A 14202-nucleotide genomic window follows, 5' to 3' on the forward strand; every position below is an offset into this window, starting at 1 on the left:
CTGATCCAGACGGTACCCTAAGATAATTCCGACGGAGCAAGATGGAACCGCTGTAAGAAGCGGCTGAGAAACTTTCTGTGAACCGAGGGATGTGTTATGGCAGCGACAAAGTAGTTATGTGATCAGTAACTAGACTCTGGGCCACTGACAACAAAAAAAGGTTCCCATCATGTGCAGGTTGTGGACTACCAATTTCCTTTTCAGCACCCCTCTAAATCGGAATACGATAGCCCGAGAAATCGCCGGTGCATAAGACATAAGGTGTTAGTGAGTGTCAGTCGTTTATGTGGTAGATTTTTGGAAGATGATTACTGAATATTTTAAAGGGCCCAAGTACCTCCGACATGACCTATATTAGGAATTATTCTTTGGAAAGACACTTACACTTTTATCCCAAGTTAGAAAGCAGTTAAAACAATCATGATTGCGTAGCTTTTCTATTTTAAATTATTAACCCAATTAGTGCTTTATTCACATTAAAAAACTTGTACAATTTATTACAAATATAAAACAGTGCAGTTTTCCATACATTATCCCAACTCTGAGACAAACACTTAAAAGACATGGTAAAAGATTTAATTTCTATAAACATAACATTTGCATCAGGATCAACCTCATCTTAGCTGCCCCCCCCTTTCTGATTCCAAAAGATCAAACATACAACATACTGTAGGTTTATTTTTATTCAAAAAGTTACTGTCTCAAGACATAAATACAAATCAGAAAACAGTACAATTAGGACAATAGAATGTGGAGGACAACAGGTTAAGGTAAATATATAAAACATTTTTAGCTGGTTGAAAACAAAGCTGTAAGAACTGCTTTCACAAAGAAATACTCCTTCAAGAGTGAGAAAAATCAACTTAAGTTTAAAATCATATATACAGTCCTCTCAGCAGTTCTATTAAATGCAGTGGTGTGAAAAAGAAAAACAATATAGGCAGTACTTTCAGACATGAAGAATATTTGCTTATGGAAAATGAGTTAGGCAGATCGGGATTTGTGTTATCGTTACCCCACGACTTAGTAAAATAATTCTATTTTATCATGAGCCTTTAGATTATCTATGGTTTTTGGCTACCACAGCCCAATGTTTAATTTCTGAATCTAAACACAGGAAGCCTGTTTGTATTCGCCCACTTGGGGATGTCCTTGTATTGCGAGCATATTAAGGCATGGAATGATTAAAATAATATACCTCAAGAACTGAGAGACAACTGGCAAAAAAATATACATATGTAATATAAGTTAATATTTCCTTTAAAATGATGTCTAGCTGCCTAAGCCTTGCAAAATGAGTTGAAGTCAAGATGGCAGGTGGCCACTCTCTGTTTTAGACTGATTTGTGAAAGGACACAAAATGGAGTTTAAAGCTTAGCTTTCAAAGAATATTATGAGTTGTTTATGGACTTCTATTATCCCATCTAATTTACATACAGAGGAAATGTACTGTAACCTGTTAGAAGTATCTTTAACCTGAAGACTGCTTGCAAAGACAGATAGATAAAACAATATAAAATACAAATTTAAAAATCATTTTAAAGCATGAACATTCATGCTTTTCTATTTTTAAACATTGTTAAACTTTCAATATATTTCTGAAACCTCATAATTTTAAGTTGGAATTTAAAAGTAAGAAAAAACTAAACAAACTGCGCAATTATAAAATCAGCACCAATTTATATATATATATAATTTTATTTAAAATTTAGATCCCTATTCCCACACTCTAATAAGCTGTATAATTTTTGTTTAGAATTTTTCTGCAAACATACTACAATAAGCTTCTTTTATTTGGAGACAAAATACAGTGGCACTACTGGAAGGAATTTCACAACATTACATTTTTTCTTAAAGGACAAGCAAACTTTCAGGGTTGATAATGGGCAAGCATGTTTGAGATTTGTTACCTTCTGGGAGTTCAATGTTTCTGGTTATTTCTGAGAAGGCATAGAGAAGTTTTTTTGGATTTTAAAAATATCTTAAAATACATTTTAGATGAAAAAATTGTAAAAGTTCTGCTCGTAAGTTTACGTTTCTCCATGATTTCGGTATTAAAACAAAGATCCTTTTGATTGCAGTTTTAAGCATTTACAATTTAAAACGCCCAAACTCTTCTGTTCTACAACTCCAAGGTGGGAAAAATCAATCCATCTTGTCATTTCAGTTCATGGATGTAAACAGAAATCCAGCAGAGGAGCATGATTATTTAGTACACCCAGTAAATGTGGCGGAGAACAACTCCAATCTGTACCAGGTATCTCTCAGATTACTGTTAGATTCGAAAAGGAGGGAATACTTCTCATGATTCGGAAATAAGCTGATAGCACATAAATAAAATATTTTCTTTCCAACAAAAACTGTAGCTTATCCTCAATTTGTTTACTTGTCCTTTACTTTTCTGTTTTTCAGGCAAACAAAACTGCCCCTCAACGCACTTGATCTTGGTAAGCATGTCATAATTCTCCTTAGAGAAAAATCTGTACAGAATTTCACTGTATCTACCACAACTTATTGAAAAATTTCTTCTTCCACTTAGAAAATGACTTCACCACAGATTTCATCGCGGAACTGGTATTAAAACATGGACACCCCAAGAACCTACAGGAAGGAAAAGAAACAAATTAAGAGAGTACAGTGGTTGATGAAAAAAATCTCTGTTTGATCCATTTTGAACAGAAGGAAAAACCATGAGTAATACCTTTCAAAATGACACACTGTTACAGAAATAACGTACTAATTGACCGTCAACAATTCTCCTGAAATGCAGGTACTGTGTTCCACAAGAGCCTTACATTATGGACCAACACTCTCCTTCACCAATGTCAAATGCTCGATAGTTTGGCTATGTGCACCGTGGGTAGAGAGCTAATTCCAATCAGTAAAACAATTAATGGTATTTACTGAGAGTTTATAGTGTGCAGAGCACTGAACTGAGCACTCAGGAGGGTAGGCTACTAAAGAATTGGTAATAGACATGATCCCCTGCCCTCCAGGAGTTTATAACCTAGAGTTTTATGCAAAACACGTAATGAAAAATACCCAGCTTGGCAGAACTGACTGACCTGAGTCACAACACAAATTGTGGACAAAATAAAAATGATTTCAAGGCCACGTGATTATTTTTTTACAAGAGTACAGTGACTAAAAACCAGGATGGAAAACTAGGATGTTATTTACCTTTCACACATAACTGAGAGGACAGCTGAAAACAGGTTATCAAACCAAAGATGTACATTCTTGACAGAGTTCCTATTTATGAGTGCCCAACTGAATTGTGGAAATTACACTCTTAATGTGGATACAATCCAAATGCACGTAAAAGTATGCACAGACCAAATGCCCAAAAGCAACTCAGAAGGAGCCAAGAAAGGGGTATCACCTTTGTAAAACGGCAATTTTCACCTTGTAACATTAAAGATCATCTTTTTAGGGCTTTTCCATCTTTACAATATAAGAAAATCAGAAACAGTACTCAAAGTTGGGTGTGAAATTTGGAAAAAATGCCCAAGAATTGTAACTTTAGGATGCAATCAGGCTCCGGCTTTTAAGTTATCATTACCACATTACCTCTTATAAGAAAAAAAGTTACATATCTTAGAATATCAAAAGAACTGAAGAGACTACTTTCAAAAGTCAACAACTGATATCCTAAAATGTCAGAACATAACAGACCCAAGAGCGGCATTTCCTCCTTTGTCTTCACTTCTTAAACCCAAATCCATTTCAACGTGTCAGTGGACAGCTACCCAGAATCTAATACAATAACTGAATATCAGAGAATGAGCTTCAGCTGAAGCTGGCTACACCCAATTTTTTCTGTACTTTGCAACAGAGGACGTCCAATTTAAGAAGGAATAGCGAAAAAGGGCAAATCTGGCTCTTAATGAGTACCACAACTAAGAGAAATAGAAATGCTTGACACATTTCAGGCATTTAGTATCTTGGTAAAATGTGTGTTAAATCTGGCAGATGAATCGCTATTTTGAAAACAAGCTAAATTTTAATCTTGTTTAATTCTAGCATATTGACAAATAATTTGATCCTGCTGCCATCAAGTGGTGGATCTAATAAATTGCACACCGAAGTGAATTATGACAAGTCCCTATTTCAAGAACTACCTTTTAATAATAATCTTAGGCTGCCTCTAAGCAGCTATTGCTCACAAAAGCAAATTAAAAAAAAAAAAAAAGACTAGCCCTGACTTACTTTCTGACCCTCAACCGATCACAGCCTGTTTTAATTTTCTACGAAAAACACTGACCTGTTTTATACAATCCCCACAAAACTAAGTAACCCAAAATTGTAGAGCCTGTGTGTGACTGGTGTAATCCCTGAACTAGCCTCCAAAATTCGTCTCATCCAGAGAATGCCGCAAAAAAGGCCCCCAGATTTTTAATCGTGTTTGTTAAGCACTCGTAATTACGTGCCAGGCACAATACTGTGTGCTGGATTTATTGCTGTTAAGTTTCTGAAAAACATATTTTAATTGACAGTCTGACTATCCCTAAACCCTGATACGGATGATCTAAAAATAAATTTTTAGAAATATAATTAAGGACCTCACCAACAAAATTTGAAAAATTGGTGCTTCACAAATAAAAAAATTGCATACATTATCTTATGTTGCATCCAAGTACCCCATTAATGTGGAGGGTTGAAATTTTGCAAAGCCCATGTTACAAAAAAACCCTCAGTGTAGTGTTCACACCCTGCTCCACCCTACCCACGTGTAAATAACTGTGTCCTAACTTTGCCGTTGATTCCTAGGCAAAAAGCAGAGTGAACATATGCGTTCTGGTAGAATTGCATGTAGGACATGTGCAGAATCAACAAACATCAAAGTGGGGAGAAAAATAGTAAAATGACTGTTTTAATTTGGGGGCCTGGAGCTCCAGAGCTGAGTTTCAACAGTCATAAAAAGATATAATGACTGTTTTCAAGGAATGAAAATAACACTGAATAGGAGAAAATGGAAAAACCTAAATGGCCACCTTTCTCATTTTCCAAATTAACCTCCCCGACCTGCCATCATGGGTTAAAACAAATTAGATCTGAAACGTAACTTTCGGAGAGTTTCTTTTTATCTGATTTAACTTAACACAACTTATTTTTTTAAAGTTAAATTCAAGTTTTACATTAGTTTTGGCTTTCGCAATTCAGATGTACTTAAATGAAACCTACTGATTCATCCATAATTGAAGCGGGATCAAAGAAATCGGGCTTCAGTTCTGTCCTCTCTCTTCTGTTCTTTGACGGTGGCTAAGAAAAAAAAGGAAATCAGTTAACTTTCATAAACTCTCACAAAGCTTGTGACTGAAAATTGTAAATTCTTATTTATGAATTCCAGAGGACTTGAAAAACCTGAATTTCAAGAAAATAAGACATTCCCACAAAACCACAACATTTCAGGAGTGCAATTTTGATACAGTAATTTCCAAAAGTAAGGGAAAATAAATCAAATAAATATCTGCATACTGCAAAACTGACTGATACCCTATTTTAGAACGTCACTCACGATCATTCATTTGCTCTAACATCGCATTGCAACAATCTGACTTGAAAACCCAAGGACTCAATTCCATTTTTGAAATAGTGTTTCTTTTTAACTCGAGATTCTCCTTCTTCAAGGAACTACTTTGAGAGGCAGCTTCCTCAAAAACTACATTCAGTGGTACGTACTGTGTGAAGAGTGGCTTAGTGGAAAGAGCACAGGCCTGGGTTCTAATCCCAGTGCAGACACTTAGCTGTTGTGTGACTTTTAGGAAGCCACTTAACTTTTCCGTGCTTCAGTTTCCTCATCTGAAACAGGATGAAATACCTGTTCTCTCTCCTATTTAGGCTGTGAGCCCCATGTTAGACAGGAACCTGGTACATATTTAGAGCTTAACGAATTCCATAATAATTGCTTAGGAGGAGCGTACGGTTCAGTAGGGAGAGATGTGGACAAAAACTGTCCACGACACAAAAGGTAAATGAATAAGAGCATAATTGCCGACTAAGCAAATTAATAATTGAATAATAAGATAAACATGTGAAAGACTGAAAGGATAAGATGGAAGGAATGGCATGACAAGGAAGGAAAGAAGGAAAATGAAGGAATGATCTGGAAAGGGGAGATGAGGTAAAAGGAGAGGAGGAGGAAATGAAGAGGAGGGAAGGGAGAGAAAGAAAAAGAAAGGAATAAAAGAAAAAGGAAAGAACAGGAAATACCCGGAGAAGGAAAGTGAGGGAAGACTAAAAGCAGCAAAACACGAATAAAGATAAAAACAAGAAGAACTACAGTACATAATGGGAAAAGTGTCAAAAGAGCAATGTGTCTTAGTGGAAAGAGCCCAGGCTTGGAAGTCAGAGGACCTGGGTTCTAATTCCAGCTCTGCAACTTCGAGCAAGTCACTTTACTTTACACCAGCAGGTCACAGTCCAAAAGCAGCAACAACCTTTGAAACATTCAAGTACACGTAACTAAATTCCTCTATGATGTTATTGCTGCTATTTCCGCACCTCACCCCAACCCAGTCACCACCTTGGCAGAAACCACCTACTACTGTTGGAAGGAATCGGCAGTGGTAGCATAATCCGGACAAGTGCCGACAATGCAAAAGCGCAGTTTTCCCTGGGTGAAGAACTGACTATAATCACAGAGGCAGTGAAGACCTGAGCAGGGTGAAGCTCGTTGTGGGCAGGGACTGTATCTGTTTAGTGTTACACTGTACTCGCCCAAGAGCTTAGTGCGGTGCAAACAGTAAAGCGCTCAATAAATACAACTTAATGAATGCATGAATGAAGTGAAGCAGGGACAGAACCTAACAGGTTTCCTGGAATCCTGGGCCTGGGCCCGCCAAAAAGAGGTGGGAAAGGGCAAGTGTACACCCTCCTGGTTTTCATGATAACAGACTCACTAGAGTAATCTCAATCTTCATATCCCCCAGGTGGTTCTATTATCGGCTTCTATTATTTACTTTTAAAGAGCGAAACTTTGGGTAAATTCCACGGAAAACACACTACAGTTAAAGAAAAAAAAGGTGCTTTTTCAAAAATGGTATTTGTTACACGCTTGGTATGTGCCAGGCACTGTACTAAGTGCTGGGGTAGATACGAGCAAATCAGAGGCTCATAGTCTTAATCCCCATTTTCAAGGTGAGTTAATAGACACAGAGAAATTAAGTGACTTGCCCAAGTTCACACAGCAGGCATATGGTGGAGCCAACAACAGAACGCAGGTCCTTCTGATTCTCAGGCGCATGTACTATCCACTAATCCATTCTGCTTCTCAGCTTTTACCAGGATTTGCGTGATTCCTAACTTTTCTCTTGAGGAGATTCCTGACCTGAATTGAGCGCATGGAAAAACCTCTCAAAATTCTTCCACGAAGTATTCTGCACATTATATTTGTACAATCAACTAATCAGCAGCAGCATCTCCATGCCTCCCGGGAGCTGATGACTATGATATGTGCTTGAGACCGTATAAAAGAATTATGGAGCATGATCACTTCTCATGGAGTTTAAAATCTAGTAGGGGAGGCGCACACTATAGAGAAGCAGCTTGGCCTAGTGGAAAGAGCACAGGCCTGGACGTCAGAAGGACCGGGGTTCTAATCCCGGCTCTGCCGCTAATCTGCTGTGTGACCTTGGGTAAGTCACTTCACTTCTCTGTGCCTCAATTACCTCATCTATAAAATGAGGAATTAAGACTCTGAGCCCTATGTGGGACAGGGACAATGTCCAACCTGATTAACCTGTATCTTCCCCAGCGCTCAGTACAGTGCCTGGCACATAGTAAGCACTTAACCAATACCAAAAAAAAAAAACCCTAAAATAAAAACACTATAAGAAATTTCAAATAGGAGAAAGTGATAAAGAGTACGATGCATAAATGCTATAGGGAAGTGTGAATATCTAAGTATCCAAGGGCTTGAGGTTTGCCAAAGTGAAGTGGCATTCGAAGGGGGATATAGAGTTGGGGGGACAAGAGGCTGATTGGGGAAGACCTCCTGGAGGAGATGGAATACCAGAAGGACTTTGAAAATGAGGGGAACAGTGAAGGGAAAGGGTGAGGAAAAGACTGGCGGAGAGAGAGATAAGAAAGAAGGAGGAACTGTGAGGAGGTTAGTTTGAGAGCTGGTTGGTTCCCTTACCACAGCTGGGGTGTGGTAAGAGAAAAGATAAAGCAAGGATGAGAGCACAGGAGTTTCAGTTTTATGCCAACAGGGAACACTGGGGGTTTCTGAAAATCAATCAGTGGTATTTAGTGAGCACTATGCACACAGCATTGTACTAAACACTTGGGAGTGTACAATTCAACAGAAATTGGTGGTCACGTTTCCTACCCACAACAAGCTAGGGAGATGTAAAAGGAATGTTTTAGAAAAATGATCCAAGCAGCAGACTGCAGTTGTTAGATAAGGTTATGAGCACTCCCTGGGCCAGGCTTGTGGCAGTGTGGTTGGAAAGGAAGGGGTGGATTCTGAAACGTGCAGGAGGAAGATCCGGTAGGATTTGGCAACAGACTGAATACGGGGCTTGAAAGAAACAGAGGAGTCACAGATGACAGATAGCGATAAGGCGAGGAGCAGTGTGGCTTAATGGAAAGAACCCAGGCCAGAAAGTCACAGGACCTGGGCTCTAATCCCAGCTCTGGAACTTCGGGCACGTCACATAACTTCTCTATAACTCAGTTCCCTCAACTGCAAAATGGGGATTCAATACCCGTGCTCCCTCCTACTTAGACTGTGAGCCCCATGTGGGACCTGGTTATCCTTTAAATTCCCCAGTGCTTAGGACACTGCTTGATACATACTAAGTGTTTAACAAATGTCACAGTTATTGTAATGCCATGGGTAGGGGCTTAAGGGACTGGGAGGATGATGGCGTTGTCAATCCATGAAGGGAAAATTTAGTGAAGGAGAGGATTTGGGAGGATTTGAGAAGCAGCATGGTCTAGTGGTTAAAGCACAAGGCTGGGTGTCAGAAGGACCTGAGTTCTAATCCCAGCTCTGCCACTTGTATACTGGGTGACCGTGGGCAAATTGCTTCACTTCTCTGTGCATCTGCAAAATCGGGATTAAGACCGTGAGTCGCATGTGGGACTTGGACTCTGTCCAACCTGATTAGCTTGTATCTACCCCACTGCTTAGCCCAGTGCCTGGCACACAGTAAGTGTTTAACAAATACCACCGCGGGCAAAAAAAAAAAAGAAAGATGATGAGTTCTGTTTTGGACATCCATGAAAAGTTACCTATCGAAGAGGTTGTAGTTGAAGCAACTACAGTGCACAGCACTGTGTCAAACACTTGGAAAGAATACAGAGGCTCCCTGTTCCTCGGGAGGGGTTCACAGATGACCCATCCCAAAGGTGATGAGTGTAGGTAGATGGAGGAGAGGAGCCCAGGACTGAACTTTGTGGGCCGCCCGCAGTTAAAAACGGGAGGCGGAGGAAAAGTCGGTGGTGTAAGAGACACAGAAGGTTCAGGCCATAGGGGCAGGAGAACCAGAGTGCCTTGTCAGTAAAAACAAGGTGGAATCATGTTTCTAGGAAAGGGGAGTGGTCCACAGCCTTGCAGACAGCCAAGAGCTATAACGGGGATTGGGACAGAGGAGAATCCATTAGAATTGGCAAGGAGGGGTCATTGATGGAGTTGGAGAGAGTGACCTTAGTGGAACAGAGTGGGGATAAATCAGATTGGAGGATCAAAAGGGGAGTTGGGAGGAGAAGAAGCGAAGGAAACGGGCACATAAAACCCATTCAAGCACTGTGAAAAGGAATGAGAAGCAAAAGACGGAGCAAAAGCTGGTGGGCTCCCGAGAAGACTTTTGTAGGCTGGGGGAAATAGTGTTTGAAGGCAGAGGGTAAGGAATCGCCAGAGTGTGAGCCGCTGAAGACGATGAGGGAGGGAAAGGAGTAGACGCAAATCTTTTTATAAGGCAAAGAGGGACAGGGTACGAAGTGTGGGCGGAAGGCTACAGTTTTTTTTAAAGCTTGAGGGGATCTCCTCGAGACTCCTGGGAAGGAGGTAAGAGGAGAAGGGACTCCATTCCATATCAATCGCCACTAACAGAAGAAATAAAACTGCAATTCTAAGGTTGCTGCTGGGCCACCACTTGTAATTTGACTCAAACTACCTGATTTCCTCAATTACTATGGGAAAAAAATATTAGCTTTAACTTAAAAGAAAGTATTGAATTTCTTACTAAATCTATGTCCATGGTGTCAAAATCCATCCCTTCGTTAAGGTCCTCAATCCGCCCTTCAGAGGACATCATCACATCTTCCACAATCGGCTCCTCATCATCTTCCATTAGGCTTGTACCACGCCGACTAATGAAATAAAAAAGTGAACAACAGCGAGATATGAGTCACATCATGTTAAAAGATGTAAGCAGTACCTATAAAAATATCTCGATACCAATTTCAACTGGAAACAGAACCAAGGGAGAATGAGGAATTTCAGTTCAGGGATACGAAAATCCAATTATCCAGCGTCCAAACGAGCACCTTAGGTTCATCTGGCTTGACCACAGGAAACCGAACTTCAAGTTTATTCAGGATCATTTTAATACCTCAGACTCAAGAGTCACTAGATACTGTGGCTGGCTTTTTCAACAATACCATGTACAGATTGGGGGACTTGGCAAACACAATATCTAAATGAGGTCTCTGGCTCAGGTGAATCTGAAAACTGAAGAGCACGGGTAGACAAAAAATCCACTGATTAGATGGCCTGCCCAAAGCCCAGAGGTTTCTGGCCTTCACTGTACAGCCCCAGTGTTGAAGTGGAGAGGACTTCTGGTACACGAGTACACTGAACAAGCAGAGTGGTTTCTGGTCTTCAATTAAAGATAGCAGCTTTAGCATTTCAGGTTCATCGCTGCGCCTGCTGCTCTGGCGGCATATCAGACATGAAAACCTCCTAGCCCTTGCTCTGACGGTAAAAGCCAAGGCCAGAAACCTCAGGTTTGCGCACCTCAACCTCCCACAGAAAAAGGAAGAACGTAGGCTGTCAGCCACATGGATGACGGGTTGCGGGTTTGTCGAGAATATGCTGTATTTCCTTCGCATTAACTAAAATTAGGTTGAAAAAGTGGATTCTGCAGAGCTAATAAAACAGATACTTTTCTATTCGTTCAAGTACACACCGTCCCGCTCCCCTTCATAAAAATTATTTGCACAGAAAGAAGAATAACTTCAAAAGATCCCCTGGGTAGGAGAGGAAAAAAGTTTTTTAAAAAATCACATAAACAAGTAATAGCAATGACATTTTCTGAGAATATGAGTGCAATACACTGTACTAATCACTTGGGAAGCAGAACAGAAGGCCGAGACAGTTTCCCTGTCCAGAAGGACTTTACATGTTTCTATCAATGAGTTTCTACGTGCAGAGCTCAAAAAGGATTGGTTGCTCTACTACTCAAAAACCACACTCGATTAGCTACCCTGCCATGCCTTGTGTACAGTCTTTGGCTTAAAAGCATAATATTTTCTCTCAATACTTCTCTGGCTCTTGTTTGCAACTTTTCCAGCCACTGGCCTTGACTTTTTGACTCTTCACAGATGAGGACATGAACGTATAGTCATTTCCACAATAATACGGGACCCGATTGCATGACTTGCAAAGAAAATAGGATAGAAGAATTATGGAATCTTCTTCCCACAGTATGGGTCTGTTCTGGTATTACACAATCCACAAATTGGTGCAAGTAGAATCAGGGTAGGAAGAAATGGTTGCATATGCACTGTAAGTCAAGATGTAATACTGCAACTTTATAGTATTTACTACAATAAAATGACAGTAAACGGCAAACAGAAAAGCAGTGTGGTCTAGTGGATAGAAAGCATGGGCCTCGGGGTCAGAAGGACCTGGCTTCTAAACCTGGCTTGGCCACTTGTCTTCTGTGACAGCTTGAATAAGGTACTAACTTCTCTGTGCCTCAGTTACCTCATCTGTGAAGTGGAGATTAAGACTGTGAATCTCATATGGGATACGGACTGTGCCCAAACTCATTAGCTTGTATCCACCCCGGCACTTAGTACACTGCCAGGCCAGAAACCTCAGGTTTGTGCACCTCAACCTCCCACAGAAAAAAGAAGGACGTAGGCTGTCAGCCACATGGATGACAGGTTGCGGGTTAGTCGAGAATATGCTGTATTTCCTTCGCATTTACTAAAATTAGGTTGAAAAAGTGGATTCTGCAGAGCTAATAAAACAGATTTTCTATTCGCTCAAGAACACACCCTCCCTCTCCCCTTCATAAAAATTATTTGCACAGAAATAAGAATAACATCAAAAGTGCTTAACAAATGCCATATGAAAAAATGAAAACAAAACAATAACCAAAAAAAATAGTATAACTCATTATGCTAGTGGTGGGCAAGTACAGGAACTGATCAAAAATTGTCCATCAGACTGGTGTCTTTCAAGTGTCTATCTCTTAACCTTTCAATTCCTTTGAATCATTTGAATTTCCCAAGGTAAAAATCAATCGATTGTATCTATTTAGCGCTTACTATGGGCAGAGCACTGTACTAAGCACTTGGGAGAGTACAATACGACAGAATTAGCAGACATGTCATCAATCAATAGTATTTATCAATTACTCTGCATTGTGCTCAGTACTTGGGAAAGTAAAAGGGAACAGAAATCATCCTGACTGTCAAGAGCTTACAAACTATGGGGGAGACAGACACGAAAATAAATTACAGGTAGGAGGAAGGAATAGAGTTGAACAATATGAGAGGCAGTGTGGCTTGGTGGCAAGAGCCCGGGCTTGGGAGTCAGAGGTCATGGGTTTGAATCCCAGCTCCATCGCTCGTCAGCTGTGTGACCTTGGGCAAGTCACTTGACTTCTCTGTGCCTCAGTTCCCTCATCTTTCAAATGATGATTAAGAGTGTGAGCCCCCCGTGGCACAACCTGATGACCTTGCATCTCCCCCAGCACTTAGAACAGTGCTTTGCACATAGTAAGTGCTTAATAAATGTCATCATTATTATTATACTATGTGCATAAGCACAAAAGGGGAGGTACACAATTGTGATGTGGGTGTGTTCAAGTAACAGTTGAGGGGGGAATAGGTGGTAGAGATGAGAGGTTTATCAGAGGACTGCTAAAGAGGATGGGATGAGCTGAAGGAAGGGAATTCCAGGCATAATGGGGAAGGTGTGAACAAGAGCTCGGCCGCCAGACAGAAAACAGTGAAGCACAGTAAACAGGTTGGTATGAGAGGAATGTAGTGTGAAATCCAAGGTGAGAGACAAATGAGGATGAGGAATAGTACGGGGGAAAGAGCTGACAGCGTGAGTTAAAGCCAAAATGGTCAAGAGTTTCTGCTTGACGTAGAGTGGAATGGGCACCCATTGGAGGGTCCTTGAGGACTGGGGAAACATGGAACACAACGTTAGAGGAAAATGATCTGGGAAGCAGTGTGAAGTAAGGGCAAGAGAGGCTTGACACTGGAGGCATGGAAGTCTATGATAAAAACTAACGCAATAGTCAAGTTGGGGTATGACAAGTGCTTCAACCAGCATGGTGGCAGTTTGGAGAGGAAGGGGAAGACTCTAGAAAAGTTGTGGAGAAAGAACTGGCAATACTTTACGAAAGACTGAAAAGAAGTGTTGGGGGAGAAGTGTCAGGGCTAAGGCCACGATTATGGGCTTGAGCCCCGAGGAGGATGTGGTGTTGTCAACTGGGATTAGAAGGTTAGGTGAGAGAGGATTTGGGAGGGAAGATGAGTTTGGTTTTGCATGTCTTGAGCTTGAGGTGATGAAAGAACATCCAGCTAAGAATATCCTGGTGGCAGGGTGAGATGCGAGACTGCAGAGGAGGAGAGGACAGGACTGGTAAGGTAGATATGGGAGTCATCTGCATCGACATGGTACTTATAAATTCCCCAAGAGAGGAAATGGAGAATGATAAGACCCAGGAGGGCCCAGAAATAGACCTTAAGAGAACAACCAGTCTTCTGGACTGTGAGCCCGTTGTTGGGTAGGGACCATGTCTATATGTTGCCAACTTGTACTTCCCAAGCGCTTAGTACAGTGCTCTGCACACAGTAAGTGCTCAATAAATACAATTGATTGATTGTACTTCCCACGCGCTTAGTACAGTGCTCTGCACACAGTAAGCGCTCAATAAGTACGACTGAATGAATGAACCGTATAATAATGGAGGCAGTAGGTGAGCCAGTGCAAAAGACAGAGCCAAA

The 14202-nt window shown here is 40.7% G+C and overlaps 1 protein-coding gene across 4 annotated transcripts in view; it reads right to left on the reverse strand.

The window, feature by feature from the left end:
* Window positions 1-433: 433 nt before the first annotated feature.
* The window catches only part of STAG2 (stromal antigen 2), a 152856-nt gene continuing 139087 nt past the window's right edge, over window positions 434-14202 (reverse strand). For 2 of the 4 annotated variants that reach the window (XM_038748534.1, XM_038748535.1), the window contains 3 exons: window positions 10194-10320; window positions 5185-5262; window positions 2578-2601 (listed from right to left, as the gene is read on the reverse strand). In XM_038748534.1, coding sequence (XP_038604462.1) covers window positions 2578-2601; window positions 5185-5262; window positions 10194-10320 — 229 coding nt within the window. Of the gene's footprint in view, window positions 2602-5184; window positions 5263-10193; window positions 10321-14202 lie in introns of all 4 variants that reach the window. The other 2 variants (XM_038748536.1, XM_038748533.1) reach the window with 2 other exon arrangements.

This window comes from Tachyglossus aculeatus, chromosome 6, assembly GCF_015852505.1.
Source record: "Tachyglossus aculeatus isolate mTacAcu1 chromosome 6, mTacAcu1.pri, whole genome shotgun sequence".
NCBI lineage: Eukaryota > Metazoa > Chordata > Mammalia > Monotremata > Tachyglossidae > Tachyglossus > Tachyglossus aculeatus.